This window comes from Thunnus albacares, chromosome 18 (assembly GCF_914725855.1).
Source record: "Thunnus albacares chromosome 18, fThuAlb1.1, whole genome shotgun sequence".
NCBI classification, from domain to species: Eukaryota; Metazoa; Chordata; class Actinopteri; order Scombriformes; family Scombridae; genus Thunnus; species Thunnus albacares.
Genome location: NC_058123.1, coordinates 15,496,003 through 15,516,279, shown reverse-complemented (window position 1 = coordinate 15,516,279; position 20,277 = coordinate 15,496,003). Strand labels below are relative to the sequence as shown.

Sequence of the window (20,277 nt, the reverse complement as noted above, 5' to 3'; positions counted from 1 at the left end):
TTCCAGCCTTGCTTGTCGCCAGAAAAATACACATATGACAGCCATTACCTTATGTGAACGCTTGTGGCTACTTGTGTGATGCTAAATTACACCAACCTCACAGTTCAGAAACAGTCTCTGCCTTCCTTAGTAAATCATTTGGTGCTGCAGTAAACCTGGATTCAGAATGACAGTTAGGACTTACCAAGATGACTTTTGAATTTGAGGTTTTTATCATTATTATCAAGTTGCTCCAAGTAATAAACTTAAGGTTTTACTTGTTATGTTGTACTCATAAAATTACAAGGCCACAAACAAACAAGAAAATCAATTTCCAGCTTTCTCAGTAAACATTACCCTCCACAAATCTTTTGAAAGGCATTTCAGTTTATTTGATTTATTTAATATGCTTCTATGCAAATACTTTTATTGACTCTCTTTGGCAAGTAATCACTACACCCCAACAATGAAGCGCCAATCAAAACGGTTTTGTGGAGGTCACATTAAGGAAAAGCAATCATAAGGAATTTACACAGACAGAGACTCTGACAATACCTTTAGCCAGACCAGCCATTCTTGCAAGAAGAGCCAGTTCTTCAACACAACAACCTCTTAACTCGCCAGTGCTGGCTCTGACTCACTGTCTGATTAAACTGTATATGTTTAGATGATGGGAGAGGAGAGGAAAACAAGCCCAGTTTCCATTATCCTAACGGGATAGAGTCTGGCTCCGACAAGAAGCCTGCCTGGAGAGAGAGCCCAGTAGAGGAGCTAATCCATTCAGCAGAAGCTAATGGAAGGGGAAGAGGGGTCCATTGTGATTTGAGGGATAGGTTAGTGCTGGCAGGCTGCTCATCATGGGTGATTATAGGAGGTGGAGCAGCGGGAGAGAGCACGGTGGGAGACTGAGAGGCATGATTCTGATTCACCAAGCTAGTTCAACAGTAGCAGAGCTACTGGTGTTTGAAAGAGAATACACTGGATACAGAGATAAACTATAGAAAACAGAGAGGGGGGACAGACAGAGACATAGAGAGTGATATAAAGATGCAGAGAAGGAAAATGAGAATTAGGGGAGATAAAAATTGAGAGGGACGGGTATACGATTGCTACAGTGAGTGCCTCTAAATGGAGTAGATCAGGTGAAAACCATGGATATTGACTCCGTACTGTGCTACTTTGCTATATTGTATGTAGTGGAGATGAAATCATTCTGACAGTGGCAGCCAAACATTAAGCTGATATCCCTATCCAGCCCTATCCAGCAGTGATAACAATATAGACTAGAATATAAACTGCAAGTGGGTGTTGCCTTTTCTCCTGTTCGCAGAAAGTCAGAGCAGAAACTGCAAAGCTGGGCGGGACATGTCAGTCACAATGCCTTGGAATGACTTTGACAGGAGTTGAAAGAGCGATGATCTAGCTGATACTATAAAAGAAGTCCCTTCAGGTGGAATTTTGACAACAATGTGTAAGCAGTTGTCTTATGTAATGTGCATTGTGTTGCAGAAGAATTGCTTTGATGCCACAACTAAAACTCTTACAACTCCGCTTTCCTCGCTGTGTCCTCTGAGGTTTCATTACCTTTCAGATTTTGACTGGCAGATGCTTTGGGGAACAGTTAAGAATGAGCCCACACTTTAGAGGCAACAGAATGTTTCTCATTACTTGGGAACAATTGTGTTATGCTTTTCAGTAGGAGGACAAACACACAAGCAGAACAAATGTGGACCACCTACAGGAAAAAGAGGGAACACTGGCATAAACATGTGCCATAGCCTCTCTTCTGTGTATACACTGCTGCTGCTCTCCCCTTCCTCCACACTGTTTCTCCAGGTTTATACTGTACACAAGGAAACTGATTCAGATTCTGTAGGCTTTTTACCAACTCAAATTCAAAGGGACACTTGAGTCCCATGTTAGTAAAACCCTTTTTTTCCCACAGCTGCTATCTCCAGAATCTATAAATCTGTCATGATACTCAAGTCAGTCTGTGGGATGCATTTCCTTGGCAGCCAAGAGATTTTGTTTGGAGAGGAACACAAAGATGAGAAAGAGGATAAAGACTGAATAATGGGATGACGAGAGGGTTGAAGGGAGGGGAGAATACTCACAGGCAATGCGGACATGGGCTTTGCGGCTCTTGGTGGTCCCTGCAGAGCTCCAGGCCACACACTGACACCAGAAGTCCTCCGGCCCAAACAGCTCCTCCACCTGCTGCCGAGTGATCTCAATGCTGGCCTCTCTCACTACCAGGCCTGTGAGGAAAGACAGAAAGGATGGAAAGGGGGGGAAGAGATAGAGAGTGAGAAGAGAGGGCAGGGATGGGAATACGAGATATGGGAAAGAGGGAAAAAAGGAGGAAAAATTAAGGGGAAAAGGGAGAAAATGAGTTTACATTAGAGTATATCAAAAGTGAACACAGATAAGAAGTGACAATGAGGAATTAAAAAGACCAAAATGTATCCACTGATCTTATTTACACCAACCTCACATAATCCACACATCTAAATGTTGTATTCTCTAACACGGCAAAAATTGATGGTAATGTCATTATAGATGCCATCAAACAATTTGCATCAGTCACATCACATGCTTTGACACTGGGTATATGTGTGTGTGTGTGTTTTTGTGTGCTTGTGTGTGCGTCTGGCCCCGATTCTAGAGCCAGAGCCTTGAGCTGTTGGGTCTGGGCCTTGTGGGGGAGGATTCTCTGCGTCATGGCTAACACAATCCTGTTTGCTAACTCCTCTGATTACTGCTCATCTGGGTGCCAGGACCCAAACAAACAAATCATCCCCAAAACAAATGCCTCTACCAACAGCTGCCCCTCTAGAGCAGATTACGCCTCTGCTACAGCGTGTGTATGCCTGCGCACGTTTGAAAACGTGTACGTGTGTGAGCATATAAATTAAGTGAATGCATATATGTATGTATGTATTATGCAGTGAAAAGGCATTCAATGATGATATGGATCCTTCCCAATTTCCATCCAATATTATGCTTTATTTCAGCTCAATCCATCATCCTTTTTTGATTAACAAGGATATTTGTGATGACAACAGTGGTATCATGAAATCCTCGTCAAAAAGAAAAATTTACTGCAATAAGACAACTTGCATTTTGCAGAAATTACGAGACGACGGCTGGGTTATGCTAGAAAAGAACAAGTTCATACTATGTGCTGTCCGACCACATTGGAAGGCAAATTGTTTATAGCTGTACTGAATGGCCAAACTCAAAGGTGTGGTGAAAAGCCAGCTGTTATAAAAAGGGGCAAGACGCTATAATTGTTTAAATATGGGGATAATTGCACACATTTTCAGACAATCTCTCCTGGAAGACTTTCATTCTGTTGCACTCAGTTGTAACCACAAAAAGTGCCAGTGCCAGACATTAGAAAGGTGTTGGGGAAAGGGGTTTCCGAAGCTGTTTGACCATCCGACAAGTTCTGAATGATTATACTGGTGCCTTAACACTTCCATTTCTCTTGAGTATACGAACCCACCGTGAACAGGGTTGATACTAATAGAAGTGAATCATTCCCTATGCGGGGCAGTCGCTATAATTCCAGGAGTGTGCCGCTGGCCTCCGGAACAGCCTGATTTTCAATATGCATGGGTTCATGTAGGACACACTTTACGGGACACATTGACCCAATAGTGATGCAACAGTTCTGCAGATTTTACGCAAGAACATGCTATGAATATCCCATGCCACCTCATCCCCAAAGTGCTGCTCTATTAAGTTTAGATATGGTGGTTGTGCAGCCCACTGGAAAAAAGTCAAGTTGATGTCATTTTCCTGGAACTGTCATGCTCATGAACCTGGTCAGCAATAATGTTAAAGTGGACTGTGACATTCAAATTATCCCCAGTTGCTACTGAAAAGGGCCTTTTGTGTGCCTAGGAACATTCCCTACGGAAATACACCAGCATCACCAGCCTGCACCATTACCATGAGGATAGATGGATCTACAGATTTATGTTATTTGTATACCAAAGTCAGACCCTGTCATCAGCATTACAAACCAGTATTTGTCAGACCAAGGAACTTTTTTTCCACTCTTTAGTCATCCAGTTTTGGTGATGACTTGCTCTGTAGTCATTTTTTTTTGTTCTTAGCCGACAGAATGACAGAAACTGAGAATCTTTCTGTTGCAGCTGTAGCACATCCAATTCAAAGAGTTGTGCACACTGTTCTTGCACTCAGCTGTTGATTGGTTATACTGTAGCCTGCCTGTAATACTGACCAAATCATGCCATATTTTGACATTTCTTTCTACTTTCTTTATACTTTACTATATACTTTTATACTGATTTTTAATTTTCTAATGTATGTATGTTAAGTCTATAAAAAATAAAATGTAGTTTGCTCTAATATCCCGTAATTACGAAGGCCCTGGGAGCTCAACACCCTGCAACTTAAGAAAACACATGCAAATAAAACATCAATATAATAACACATGCGCAGCAAATTCAGACAACAGTACATAACAGACAACACAATGAAAGTGTTTCCAGAGGACACTTAAAAGTGATGAACTGATGAACATGTCTGGACATGCGATCACAATGTTAAAATAAACCAAAAACACTCTTAGCTTATTTTCCAACACCACTGACAGATAACCGACTTCAATAATGTCAATGACGCCATGAGTCATAAACCGTGGCAACAACAAGCATGTCCAGACAAGTTTGTCACTTTTAAGTGTCCTCTGGAAGATTTTCAGCTGTGTTGTCTGTAATGTGTTGTGTTGTTTGTATTTGATGCATTTCTGTAATGTGTTGTGTTGTCTGATTTTGCAGTGAATTTCCTAGATGTTGCGCATGTGTTGTCAAATTGATGAAGATGTTTTCTTAATTTGCTTGTGTTTTGTCTATTTGCATATGTTTGCTTAAGTTGCAGCTCTCAGGGCTACTGTACCTAACACCCTTTCCTCAGTGCACATCATTACCTGCCAATTCAAATGGAAAGAAAAGAGTGGTGAGGCCAGTGTCTCTTGACAAGACACAAATTAAAAGTGCTGCACAGAGTTCAAATTCAAACAGATGACTGTAGTGGAATTAATTATGTGGCTGTTGACAAAAGGCCAAAATATTTAGTTCTAAACTGGAGCTTGTCCAAAGGTCGCTGTAACCTACTGTTAACAAGCTAATATAACTAATTGTTAGTTAGCCAGTCAACTGACATTTGACTCGCCTTTATCTAAGCAAGATATGTCTTTATAGTCTCTCTTAGTTCCATTCAGTGCATTTGTGGCATTGGGGGAAAATGTGAGAAGGAGGAAGCTTTTGACAAAAACCACAAACACAAATGCTAAAACTTCTGGTGTTAAGGCTAATCACTAGATAGCTATCAAGCTATCAAGCGTTGACATGCTAAAATGTTTTGGTAACATTCCTCACCCCATTGGAAACTTTTAGCCACTAATAACAGGAAGTATGTTTCTCTTGAGCGGATGTTTGTAGAGTTTGTCAGATGTGCAACACAACAAGATGTACTAGGACTAGTACATATATATTTATAGTAGTGGCTACACAGCTGCAGCTAATAGTGGTAATGATCATTTACTTCACCACTTTTTTAAAACTAAGTTTACCTAAGAAATATGTTGTTGATGTGACATCATTATGATGTGCTGCTTTGGAACTGTGTCACAAGCCACTGACTCATCGGTGTCCCAGGGTTCAATCAGTCAGCATCCCTAATCTTTGCCTGAGATCTAATTCACTACACACAGTGATTCACTACCTGATATGAATGAATTTCAGACACACTGAGAACCTCTGCCAGTAATCTAAATTTGACAAAAGAAGCATTACGGTAGTTTAAATTGTGTAAGCACACTAATAACTGATTCATCAATAAACCTCAGATGATATCTGGATATAATCTCATTTTGCCAATATTTGGATACATTTTAAACTGAAGTCAGAGGATGATTTTGGTATACTGATGATTGCGGCAATAATTGCATGAAATTACAAGTGACACATAATATGTCAGTCTTGTATGTTGTGACACTACCAAACAATCATTCCTTTAATTTCCCTAGCATATCATTCAGTTTAGTTGTGCACTCTTCTTTGTCATGTATATAATTGTGACAAACACATAGTGACAGGGGAGACTTTGTGTCACAAAGTATACGAAGGATTGGGATGATCGCTTCAACTGCCACAATGGAAATGCCTATGTTTATGTTAATAACCATTATACGCCTTCCCTGGATGACCACAATTTGTACAAAGGTTCAGGGTCTACTCTACAGTTTGAGTAGGTGTCTGAATTTCTGGTTGAATGAAAAATGCAAACAGAATGGATGCTTAAAAAATGAACATGCCATTTTACTTCAGGTTCAGTGCATTCACACTGCCTCCTTGTTCTGGCACACACACCAAGCGCAGTGACATCCCACACACCAGCTTAACTCTCATGTAAAATTTACACAGTGTGCCGACAGGCAGAGGAGCAGCCACATCTGCTGTGTGAGTCTGCCTGTATCTGTGCCTCGATGCATGATGTGTGAGTCCAAGTGTGTACTGTGCATCAGTGTGTATGTTTGAGTGAGTGTGTGGATGTGGGTGTGAGGGAGCAAGAGTATTGTTAGTTTGAGGATGTCAAGGATGGATGTAATGTTGGGAGAACATCACACACAGAGTAGCAGAGGGAAAATCAATAGTGGAAACAATAAGTAGATATGAATTCTCTGAGGGTGTAAAACGTACGCCTGAATCAGTTAATTTTTTCTGTCTGTGCTCCAGACTGTTTCTGAAGTAGGTTCTATGGTGATGAATTAACTGTCTGATGTTGTTAGAATTAGCCCACGGTAACATAACATAGCCTAACGCGATGATGACGACTTGCTATAAGTCTACTTAAGAGTCATTCATGACTTCATGGCTATTATTAAAGCTGGATTAAACTCTCCATGATGTGTTGTACTTGAAACACATCAGAGGGATCACTTAAGCAAAAGAGCAGTGCTCTCAACTAAGCCTGCTGACCTCATCTAGTGACTTCATATGTTAGCTCAGCTAGTGGCTCTTAGTACGCTGTATAGCATTACAATGATAACAACAGAACAAAACAGACACAGAATTCCACTCAATATGAAATCAAGAGGGGCAAAGCAAGTGTGGACCATGTCAGGGCCAGCGATGAGTGGCTACTTTACACTCTGTCAATGTGGCCATTAGCTGTAGAAATGATTCTACAATATGTCCCATTAATAGCCGGCTGAAGCAGGGTGCCTCATTGGAGATGATTCATTATTAATGTGGTCATTAAAGTGAGCTAGCCTAGCTCCTTAGTGTTAGCACTGGCTAACATTATTGATCAGACCAGTCAGGCAGAAGATGAGGCACTGGTCATTGAAGGAGAGCTGAAGGAGGAGGGAGGAGGTAAGTGCTCTGATTATCTGGCCAGATGAAGAGCACTCCTGTTTGATCTTCTAACTCATATCTTAGAGAAAGTGACAAGCTGTCTCCAGTGTATATTACTCTAGCCTCACCTACTTATAATTAATTTGCTGCTCATTTGCTCAGATCAATGCTCCTTTTCCTCACAAGAGACTACAACATGCCCTCAACTCTAGGAGGTGAACGCTACAGTGTTCAGGTGACAGCAGGATGAGTGTCTAAAGCTAAATCATCACTGTGGAGAGAAGGCTATTAGTCAAAATTGCCATCACACATGATTCCTCCTCACTGCTTTTCTCATGTTAAGTCCACATTTTGTACAGCTGATCTGAATCTATAGCTTCTTTTCATGCGTGTCCCCATAATTACACGCAAAACAGGTCTCAATTCACATCAGAGGGGCTCATGGTCACATGCAACAAAATACTTTACCACAGGTGCGATGACAATCCATTCTGTCAACTGTATAAATATAACTTTTTTCTTTTTTCCCTTTTTTTTCGACAAGCATATATTTACTCTGCCATTTTATTGTGTTAACTGGCTGCTGTTCAAACGATAATCACATGCAAACAAATGGTCTATTATATTCTACATGTAATCACCTGTTTCTTGGAAATTATAATGTCCAATTACACCACATGAGATGGCAATCAGTTTTATGTACTGTATGTACTTTTGTGGGTTTTTTGACTCAAGTGTTTGCATTCCATGTGACCCACTGCGTGTCACATCCACTGGATTAAAAAGCCTTTGGACAGAGCATATACCAGCATGAGGCCTCTTGAAAAGTCCCTGCTGAGAGCTGCAGGTGAGTTGTTTCGTTCTGTGAAAAATATTGTTCAGGGAAAGGTTATCAGTAAATCAAGCCACATATTGCTGATTACATTGCAACTACTGATTGTGCACAAATTGTGCTTTTGGCAGGTAATTGTTTACACGACGCAAACATCTTAAAAATGACTGTCATTTGTGTCATGCAGTGCCTATAAGAAGTATTCACTCTCCTTGGAAGTTTTCATGTTTTATTGTGTTATAACATTAAATCTATGTAATGTGACTTTTTTTGTCACTGAGCAACAGATTAATCCTATTTAATGTCAAAGTAACAACACATCTCTACGAAGAGATCTAAATTAATACCAAATATAAAATATAAAATATTCATTTGCATAAGTATTCATTCCCACCAAGTCAGTATTTAAAAGATGCAACTTTTGCAGGACTTACAGCCCTGAGTCAGTATGGATAGCTTTGGACATCTGGACACTGCAATTTTTCCTCATTCTTCTGTTTTTGACCTATCATACCTTTTTTAAATCTGATGGTCAAAAAGCTAAATTCTGGTCTCATCCTTCCATAGAACCTTCTTCTATTGCTTTCTATTTGCTACTCTCTCATAAAGCTGCAATTAAGGAAGCACCTGGGCAACTGTTGTCTGCACCGTCTCTGCAATCCCAGCCTCTGAAGCTTGTAACTCCTTCAGAATCATAGGTCTCTTTGTGTCCTCCACCACTTCTCCTTCTTTCATTGCAGCTCAGTTTTTAAGGACGGCTTTCTTTAGTCAGAGGGTTTGCCACAATACTGACTCACCTGAAGTTGGACCTACAGGTGTAATTACACTACAACTAACTGAAACTACACACAGGTGACCTCCATTTACCTAATTATGTGAAAAAGACAAGTGATAATGTAGATGTGTCCAATTAAAGAGGGTGAATTCTTATGAAAACATACCTGTAATTAATTTAGGTCACCTTTTAGATTTGTTTTCACTTTGACATTAAATGTTCTTTTCTGTCGATAAGAAAAGACAAATCTACTTTGATTCAAAGCTGTAAAACAATAAAACATGAAAATTTCCTAAAGGGGGTTGAATACTTTTATATGCACTGTATTTGATGAGACCACTGCTTTATTTCAAGTAAACACACCTAACACACACACAGAAACAGTTCTACAATGCTGTTCAGGTGTATCTGTGTATATGACAGCACCTTAGTTGTCACGAGTGTGTCAAATATCTGGATAAAACCTAAATGAACAACAACATCTGTAGTCTCTGTCCTCACTCTCTCTCACTCGCTTAATCTTATTATCTCTCATTTAATCTTATTTTCATAAGATAATAAGTTCTCTCCAACATGAAAGTGAGACATAGAGAGAATAAAAGAAAAAGAGAAACACAGGGATAAGGAGAGGGGAGAGCAGAGAAGGAGAGATCCAATTTCTTCAGGCTACACTATCAGTGGTATTGACCAGGCTGGCCAGTTTTCATCGGTGTTCCTTTTCTGTCAATCTGGGGAAATCAGAGAGCAATGGAGTGGGTTGAGAGAGGCTACACACATCCACTTGTGGTGTGGTGTGGTGTGTGTGTGCGTGTGCGTGCATGTGTGTGTGGGGTGCAAGAGCATAAATGAATGAATATCTGTGCAGTAAATAGCCTGTGGATATGGCTGTGTGGAGTGGGTACGTGTATGATGTGTGGGTTGTTTTCCATGTTGATGCTTTTAGCACAAAACCTTCTGACACAAAGGCTAAGAGCCACTGCTACCTTCAAACCTCTTCTTTGTCATAATGATAACCACAAAACACATCCTCAGATTTGTGTATTCTTCCTAAAGTACACTAGGTCAAAATGAAAGCATTTCAGGTTGGAATTCAGGTTGTTTTCCAATACTCCCTTTTTTATTTTGTGCTGGCTGCAGCACTCTTTTTCTACCTGTGTAACTGCTTTTTTATCTTGTATCAATGCTGCAACATGCCTGTCTGTGCTGGCTGTTGTCTTTAATACCGTGTCTTAGATATTTAGATAAAACATGTAAAAGAATGCTAGCTGGTTCTTTAAATCTATGAAAGTGTGTGCTCGTGTGCTGAAACATTCACATTTAAGTGAAGTGAGTAGCACTCAGCGTGTCTGTGTGTGTGAGCACGCAGACATGTGTGTGGCAAAACAGTGGGATGAAAAGGGTAAATGCGATGTGATTGGTACCTGTGGGCGACAGAAAGAACTCAATTTCCAATACAGCAGCTGAATGCAGCCAATCAGTGCTGGGCTGTTGTGTGTAATGGCTCTGACGCCTTCAGGGGCTGAATTCTGTCGAAAACAACCCTGTTGGAGCTTCACTACATTCACTTCCTCAGGATGCTCACAAACATGTACATAAACACACATCTGCACCCTCAAAGGCACACACACACACGACAAAATTGGCGGTGCTAGCATGCCGAAAGAAATGAGAGACGTTCTCATTGAGACGCTCTTAGTCAAGGTGATGTCAAATAACATCAAATAAGCTGGCCTGTGAGATTAAGTACCCAAGCCATTTTGTGTCTTTCTGCATGTGTGTATACGTGTTTGAACACACATTTTCGTGAGCAGAAGTTAATGCATCCTGACATGCTTCAAGTTGACTTTTTCAATATTTAACCAAGTCAAGATCTTTTGCTAACCCTACACAAGTGCCTTTCTGAAACATGACCATCATGCTTTAGCGGATATTGTAGGGGAAGCAGATAAAATTCATTCACTGATTTAGATGCACACTTGAATGTGTGTGTAGCTGATGTGTTCACTGACCAGAGTTTTCATCAACCCGCTCCTCCACAGTGTGCTCCTTCTGGTGAACCCACTCGCTGTTGCACTTGAAGTAGATCTGGGTGGCGGGCGTGGCCTTGCAGTACAGGTTGACTGGTTTGTTCTTCACTATGTAGGCCTCCTCTGGCTCCATCAAAAACACAGGCAGCGGCTCCGGGGGGTCTGAAGGAAAGGTTTCCGGCAGCTCACCGAGACCAATGAAGTCATCGTCAACTGTGAAGGGAGAGGTGGCAAACAGGATGGAGGGAGGGACAGAGGAAGAGATGGAAGGAAATATGAAGAGGGGGACAAGTTGAGAAGAGAGGCATAAAGCCCCAGAAAAAAGAGAAAGAGAGAAAGGGTGGGTGGAAAGAGAAAGGAAGGCAGACAAGAGACAGTGGGACAGTGTATTATAACCACAGTCTTTGCATGGGATTATCCATTCGCACAGCACACAGTGAAATCCCTATCATTTGATATTTTGGAATGTTTACACAAGTGTATTTTAGAGCGCAGGAAATTCTGGGATTCCTCTCAGGCAATAAGACTGCATGGATTTACAGAAACCGGGCCTTGCTCGGTCTAACCACAACCAGCTACTGCTGAGAAACGAGACAGAGGCAGAGCCAATAATGAGAAGCAGAGTTCAGAGGTTGACTCTGAGGAACTGAAGTTATAAGCTGATCGCTCTCTGTCTACCATTTTCTCTCTCTCCCTCTCTTTCTCTTTGCTTTTGTCTCTTTCACACACACACACACACACAAGCCCATAGACGCATGCATGCGCACACACATGCAGCAGATCTAATGACCTCAGGCTTTTGGCCCAGTTTGTGCCATTCCTCGGATACTTCTGCAGTAGACAGATACGCTTCCCTGTAATTACAACTCCCTTTCATCTCCCTGTCTTAAATCACATACACACAGCTGCATGTGTATGCGTGCTCGCACACACACAAACATGAACAAATGCTCACAGTGGCACAAAACATCGCAAGCACACAAATATACGGGCATACACGCCCACAAGCGAGCACAGCTAACTTTCTAACTCTTTGAAGAGTGGAGGATGAAGCCTATTCGCCACCCCATTTGTCACCTCCAGAACTGTTCTATTCTTACCATCGAACCGGTAGACATCAATTATTCACAAGTGTGAAAGAAAGAAGGCAGAGTAATAGAGACAGAGATACAGTGGGAAAAAACAAGGTGAGAGAGAGAGAGAGAGAGAGAGAGGGAGGGAGAACAGAGGGAGACGGAGAGAGTAACTAAGCCTGACAGACTTAGATTGAGACATCGAAATGGAGTTGGGCAGACAGAAAACATAGCACAGGAGGACAGAAAACAGGAAGACAGACCCGTTTGGATAATAAAAGAGTTTATCAGTCCATCAGTAATTCTTCCATGTCCTTGTATCTCCCGCCTCCCTGTCCTGTGTGCGTGGACACACTGGAGCCTTGTTGTCTGACAGAGGCTGCCTCCTGGTTGTTTTGGGAGCACTAAATAATGCCTCAGCTGAGCAGATATCTCCCCACTATGTCTCTCTAATGTTATCTTTCCCTCCCATACCTGCCACAGATTGAAGATGATTACTGGGAAATGAAAGGGCAAAGGGAGCCAATCAGAAAATGACCAAACCTGCCCATCACCATTGGGGGAGGAAGGTTTTTATTTTTTTTCTGTGTACTGTTTTTTGTTTGTGTTTGCGTATGTGTGTGTATCAGAGAGTGGGTATGTGTATGATTCTGGTGAATACTCTTGTGCTCTTCTATGATGTTTCTGTGACTGTATCAATGTTATAGCTTTTCATCAGAGAAAGTTCACACTTGCCCCTCTCTTTTCTTGGCTCCTAATCTGCTGCTAATTGCACAGAGGCAGTAAAGCCCAAGGTGACCTCTGACCGTTAAGAGTAACTGCCTCCTTACTCAGCTTTGATCGACCTTCATCTTTTACTGTCTAAATAAGAAATAAACTATGAAATATTGTCAAGCTTTTCATTGGTCTTTATGTAGGTGATGACTCTTTAATGTAGAAGTCTATTTCAGCAGACCTTGGCTTAGTCTGTTCGTTTTTGCTCCATAGTCCTCAGTCCACCCACATCCTCAGCCAGGGGACCCTGACCCAGAAACAGGCAAAGAGAGGCAAGGAAACTCATTAAAGATTGTGTTAGCCTTCTTTCACCCTCCATTCCCATTATCTCTCCATCTCTCTCTCCCTCCTGGCTCCTTCGCTCTGTCGAACTGTGAGGCACAGAGATCTGAAACGAGCATGAAAGCGTGGCTCCCTTACACACGAAGAGACGCGCGCCTCATACGCTCACACGCATACACTCGTGCCAGCATTAATGTGCACAGAGGCACACACAAACTCGCTCACAGATATTCAAATTCATCAACTTCCTCAGTGCGAGAAATAATAAATTCAAGTGAATGGAACTACCCTCCAGTGAAAAATCAGCCCAGAAATGAAAAAAGAAACCACATGACAAAATGAAAGACCCTGACTCTTACCAATCACGCTGTCCCCGCCACCCCTCCCCGCCCACCAACACCCAACACCCACCACCCCAGCACCTACTTCAGCCCTCCCTCGTGAACAGAATACTGAGAGCAACAAGAAACTCAAAGAGAAACGTTACTTTTTCTGGCTCCACCTCCCCCCAGCCTCCATTCATATGCAATGGGAAGACAGTTCATGATACAATTGTTTAGGCATCGCCCTGTTCGAGATGATGCAATCTCTGTGGGTACACACAGCCATGATGTATATCTAACACTCAACAAGTGCAGAACATATTACCATACAGTACTTCTAGAGATCAAATATGCATCCTGAGGTGCTTATTTAGTGTCATATTCCTTTAATTGGTACATTAATATGGCATGACTCCTTTGTTCGAAATGCAATATGGATTTTTCCAAGCATTTGTAATTCTGTGGCTTGATTTTAATCAGAAAGTTTTTAAATTGCCTCCATATTGAGTGTTTAAAATTTAATGAAATATGTCCTCGCAGCACTTTTATTCAAATTGTATTTTGCTCTGTAATTAGGGTGAGTTTTCCTAATTCACATTGTAAGTCTTATTAGTGAATATTTTAAGAGTCAAATTGAATATTAGTTGAATTTTATATCAGTTCAACATCCCAACTACTGAAAAGTTTTGAATATAAATGAGCTGCACATTGTTCTAAAAATAAGCTAATGAATGAATGAAGTTAGCCCTCTTGCATTGTCAATGTGAACTCATCAGGTAGGGGGCGAAAATGTCTGTAAAAAAGAGGAGATTTAAAGAATGGTGGAAATTAATCGAATTAAGCCAGTCTTAGCAAGTGGGAATGAGCAGAGGTTTGAGAGGGTCTTGGCAGTCAGCCCCTCCTTGGCTTGAATTGACTCCAATAGCTGTGGGAGTGGAGCAATATTAAAGGATGATTACATTTTGGACGCGAGCAAATCAAAGTCAAACCAGGCTCATAACACTGGCACTGCTATGTATTAAAGCACAGTCTCAAAGATAAGACATATACAAACTTCCAAAAGAGATGTTACATCTTAAGCTAAAAAAAGAACATCTGTGTTACATAAATGCATAAACAGAGAAGTGCTCAACACCCACACCAGACTCACACATACACACAGATGTGTTCAATTCAAACATATGAGGTAAGACTCCATAGCACTTTGGACTATACAGTATGTGGTTAACAGCTTGCCAAAACCCAAATTACCTGTCCAATTAGCCAAAGGTCAAGTTTCCTATGCTCCTCATTTTTTCTGAGTTTGTATTGACAGTATTTTCCTTGAGCGTTGTCTGGGTGACCATCACTTCACTGAATCTTAGACACAACAGAGACATAATGACTAGCTTACATCAATAGTTCCCATTAGAAATGAGCACTGGCTGGCTGTATTAAGTATTATCCAGCATCCATCCATATGCAGTTCAAATATACTTTGAGATGAGCTACAGTAATACATCCAGAAGCATTATTAGTCCTCACCCCTGCAATCAGTATAGTGCTATCAGAGGCCATCAATACCTTAGTCACATTAATGAGTTGCTTGTGCTGAGAACAGTGAAAGCTGATGACAGGACATCCAGGCAGGCACTTTAGACATTCAGTCAGTGTCCAGGCTGCGATGACTTTGTCCTGGGCTTTAGTTGCTCCTCTATTGCCCCTGCTCTGTCACCAATGCACTTAAGACCATAAACACGTCAGCGTCTTATGTCAACAGGAGCCAAAGACGATTTTCTATGAAAGATGCTATGGAAAATTTGCCAACGCAAGACCTTGAAAGATTTATGTAGATTTCTCAAGAGTAAGCAAAAATTGCATTTCAATGCAAAGCCCACACACATTATGTACTTATGGCCATCAACAATGTGACTCCATCTCAGTTGTTACACTGGAGTCCCCCATTCATATCATGTGGAAAAAATATTTAAATTTTTTCAAATATAAAGCCAACAACAAAATCTGATATAAAGCCAAACATTGGTTGGGTTGTATATGGCATATATCATGCTTTTTGTGATTTTGTTGTTGTTGCTAAGGTCATTGCTAAGGTTGCTCCACAGGCTGTTCACGTTGCCCACTCACATATTTCAGATTGAATTTGGTCTTGTATGGATGTATTTGAGAAATTTCCATTTCGGGTAAAGAACAAGAAAAACAAAAAATCCAACTACTATTGTTGAACTGGAAGTCTGCTGAGGGGGGCTCATGGAAAGGGGGGCCTTAAAGAGACAGGAGCTAAAACGGCCTGTTTCAGACAGAGGCTGAACTGAGGGGCTGCATAAAGTGCTAGTATAAGATAAGATAAACTCTAAATATGGACCTGGAAATGTGCTATACACCAGTGGAAGGCAAATAACTGCCTGTGGGGCAAATCTGGCCCTCCGGTAAAAATATTTGATCCCTTGATGAAAGTTGAAGTTCTGATTTTCATAGTTTACATTAAAACTTTACATAATTTTTCACAAATCTAATGCTTAATCTGTAGATTTAAAAAATACAGGGTTTGTGAAAATCATAATGAATATAAGCTTATTAATTCTAATACTGCCCACAGACAATGAGAGACATTAATACCGTGGTTGCGCCATGCTATTTGAACAGTGCATAGTGCTGAAATTAAGTCTAACTAGCCTACCAGGAAGGTGTAAATTCCAACAGTTTTAATTCCACAACTTTAGCCAATTCAACCATAACAGATTGGTTCTTCACAACAGTGGCAGCGCCAGAGATTTTCTTTTGCTGGTGCTATGAGGTTGCTCCACTTTTCAGCAAGGGTGCTCTGAAATGTAAGGTTTCCCATTAATGTGCCAGTCTTCACAGTTTAATTTCTACTGCAACATCCCCGATACATGAACGTATACATGCGCACACACATACATACATACACAGTATCCGCTCCATGACAGATACAATGTCATTCTGTGTTTAACACAAGGCGAAATATTCAACTCATGGGATATAGATGTAAGGTTCACAAGCCTGCCTATGTAAACACACCTCTGAATATATAAATTTCACACAATTATGAGGTTTGTGCACATTTCAGCCTCAGATTCTGAGATCACAAACTCATGCTACGAATACCTTGACTAATGAATCAACAGTATTCTGTTCCATAGACTTAATGTTATATGAATGAGCATCGCATAGAGATAACTATAAGGAGTCAGAATTTGTGCCTCAACCACCAAATGCATTTCATTCATAATGGGCAACAGAGAAAAAAAATCATGCACTTACCAATAGATATCTTCACAACAAAACAATGCGTCTGTTGTGGTGGTTGCGAAGGCATTAATGATTTTGTCGCTGTCCAGGGCCCTTATTCTCTCAGTGTTTATAGCCAACAGTGCCAGGTTACTGATTCAAGAGTCTCCACTGCTGCTCCTCAAGTAGATTTTCAAATGACGCTAACAAGAAAAACTGTGCTCACAGCTTACTGATGTGATGGGAAGTGCCAAAGACATGCATATCACTTTGTATAAGTCTATAAATGCATCTTTGTACAGCCTCATGACGGATAGGAACTCCTGAGCACTGGTGATAGTATGTCCCTGTTCTTCTTTTCTTTGCAGTAACCCACAAGCCTGGTAGAGCTCTGCAGACAAGTTTTCCTCACTGATTCCATAATGATGGGCCATGGGCAGTATATGCCTCGAAAAGATGTGCGTTTGGGGCTTAGGGCCGGCACACCTCTCAGTACATCATTTGTCTCTGTTGAAAAGCAGTGTTTCATCTCCATTAACAACCTGTCTATATATAACAGGATAGAGAGAGTGCATTCTCAGGTCATCCATGCTGTCTAAGTGTGCTCCTTCTAATGGGGCCTCCACAACAAAACTCCAAATGTCGAGCTGTTTGGGCCTGCCTTCTTTCACGTGGTGAAGTCTGTGTTGCAATTCTTGTGTTCACGCACAGGCCTTCTGCTTGCTTTCGGATTTCTTTCCATTTATCTTCTGTGCACGTTTCTGAGATGGCAGTGATTACAGACTGGGCCAGATCATCTGCCACTTCAAGATCAGAATTGGGGGACTGCAGCTGATCTGACATGAATTTAGTTGTTCTGAATACATCCTTGAAAAGAATGACATGCATAACAAACTTCTCTTCAATGATTGCACTGATAGCTCTTTCCCCTGTCCTCCGGTGTGGGTTTGACTGGCCGTTGATGTCACGCAGGGTAGCCTGGATCGCTGGGAGAGTATTCTTGACTGCCCAGATTGCATTATACCGGCATGCCCAGCGAGTGTCACATTGCTTCTTCAGTTCAACACGCTGTGATGTTGTCTCATGTTCCTTTTGTTTTTTCATGAAAAGATCGTGCACCAACAACCCAGAAAAAAACTCGTAGAGCATTTAAAGTGTCTCAAAAAACTCTGCTGCAGTGTCGACATTATACACACAGTCCACTAACACCAAGTTGAGCTTAAGTGCATGGCAATGTATATAAATTGCCTGTGGCACCTCCTTCCTGAACTTTTCCTGCACTCCATTGTTACATCTCGATATTACCAATTAGAGTTGGGCCGATGGGCGATGCCATTGTCCATCACCGATGGCTGACAGTCATCAACCACTGAGCCTCTACCATCGTAACATTGTAATTTAAAAATAATATAACCATAAATTAATCAGCAGAAGGTTATATTGGTGAATAACCAATAAAGTTTGTCTCTTGTCTCAAAGGGCAACACAGAACATATATTCACGCATGAGTCATTTTTCGCCAAATGAGTATTAAAATATGCTGTAACTCTGATAGCACTCACTTACTAATGGGATAAATGACGTCTGTCGTCAATCAATTATATTCTGAAATGAATTAAAAGAAATAAACAAACCATATAGGCCTACATTTCTACTGTGTCAGTTAGTGGCCCCAAAATGAAAAAATCCTGAAAAAACTGGCCCATGGTTGAACCTAAATGCTGACCCCTGCTATACGCTATATACAGCATACACTATGTATGCTGTATACACTGTGCAGTAGTGGCTCTATCACCTGTCTTGCTGTATACAGTATGCCTTTGCAGGATATTTGTCAGACTGTTTTTCTTACATCATATATTGCATGTGAGTGTCTGCGATAACAGCTTTTGAATGCTGGGCTCTGACACCACAGTGCAAGATAAGCTCTCTATATTCTATCTGTACTCAAGCAGATTTATTGTCCCAAAGAAAACACTGTATCAGTGGGGCCAATGTTTCCCTTCCATCAGGGGAGAGTCAAGCATGAAAAAGGATGAGCACTGACATAAATCTTCTCCCTCTTCATTCCAGTTTTATTCCTATTTGTCCTCTTTGCTCTCCTCTCTTTCCCTCTTGCCTTCTCCCCTTAACTTTTCTTTCCAGTCATCCTTCCCATCATCCAGTCTATACAGTATATTCTGTCTCCCGATGGAGAAAAAGATCGGTAAGTGGTTTGCCAGATAGGCAGACAACAGAAAGCTTTACTAGGCAATGTATTGCTATGCTGCAATGGGGAAGGACAAGAGGTGGTTTGCAGCTGAGTGGTCAAGCAGAATAATAAACCACTCAGCTGTCATGTCAATTGAAGCAGGATAAATAGACTGTCAATCAGATCTACCTATAAATGTGCTTTGAGCACACCTACCCATTATATTGAGTGAACATAAATCAATGGAAACGACTTTCTCTAGTCAATACTTGTTAGTATTGGATTAAGTAAAGACCCATTCATCCCAGTGGCTTAAATCAATATGTATGGCTGTTGTTTTAAAAGCAAAATCCTTTAGAAGCTCCATGAGAAACAGGCAAATAAGTGCAAGCTTCCTTCCACTCTAATGTCTCTTTACAGTCCAGTGCTTTATATACACTAATATGTCTACACACATTGTCTGCAGGGCCCCATCTTTCGCTTGGCTGCAGCAGGTATTTATTGATTACTGTTAGGGGCCAGTGACCCCTCCCTTGCCCTGTCCTATCTGTGACTCTCTGCCAGGGTGTGCTAAGCGCACTCATATTTCATCTCTAGGGAATCCTGCCATCACAAAACCCAGCAGGGGAGGAGTAGTCAAGAAAAACAAGCAGACATTCTCTAAAGTTAAAAGTCAGGTGTCTCCAACATTAACCTGCCAATCAGTTCACAGCTCATAGTCATGCCACCGCAGACCAGAATCTCAATGACCTGGAGAGATGCACACTAAAGCCGCCAAATAAACCAAATGAATAATTCAATCAGGGCATTATATAGAGGTCCAATTCATGGGTCTTATCTTTACCAGTATGTGATGTAATTGGAAAAATGATTCTGCACAAATTGATTTAGCCCACCGTGGTAAAGTGCAAACAGGCTACTGAACAGAAAGCAGTTGTATCACTGAGGAGTGGGCCTGGAGATAAGCATTTAAATTGTATCTACCCAGAAATGGACATTGAGCGATAAACAGTAACCTGTGTTTTCCCTTCCCCTTTTCATATATCTCCCTCGGTGACCTTATAAAGCGGACAGAAAAGAAGAGAATCTCGTTAAAAAAAACATAATTAGTAAAAGCAGCCATCAAGTTGTCTAATCAATTTCAGACCACGGTTTTATTACTCTGATGTTTTTTTTCTAACTATTCCTGTCTTTGCTAGTCATGTCTTTCTCATTGGGGGTGTTTACATGTTCTCTCTGGTCCTTATCCCTGACCTTCACTCAGTCCTCTCTGGCTCGACTCTGGCAGGAGGCAGCTGGTGGTTGCCAGGGTCATGCTAGGCCTTGGCCACTGTCTGTCCAGTCACATCACAGTGCCAGGAAATGCAAGGTCAAAGCATCA

The 20,277-nt window shown here is 41.3% G+C and overlaps 1 protein-coding gene across 2 annotated transcripts in view; it reads right to left on the bottom strand.

The window, feature by feature from the left end:
- The window catches only part of unc5cb (unc-5 netrin receptor Cb), a 123,868-nt gene that overhangs the window by 46,528 nt on the left and 57,063 nt on the right, over nt 1-20,277 (bottom strand). For both annotated transcript variants that reach the window (XM_044334467.1, XM_044334468.1), the window contains exons 2-3: nt 10,987-11,217; nt 2,094-2,237 (exon numbers count right to left, since the gene is read on the bottom strand). In XM_044334467.1, the coding sequence (XP_044190402.1) occupies nt 2,094-2,237; nt 10,987-11,217 (375 nt within the window). The remainder of the gene's footprint in view (nt 1-2,093; nt 2,238-10,986; nt 11,218-20,277) is intronic.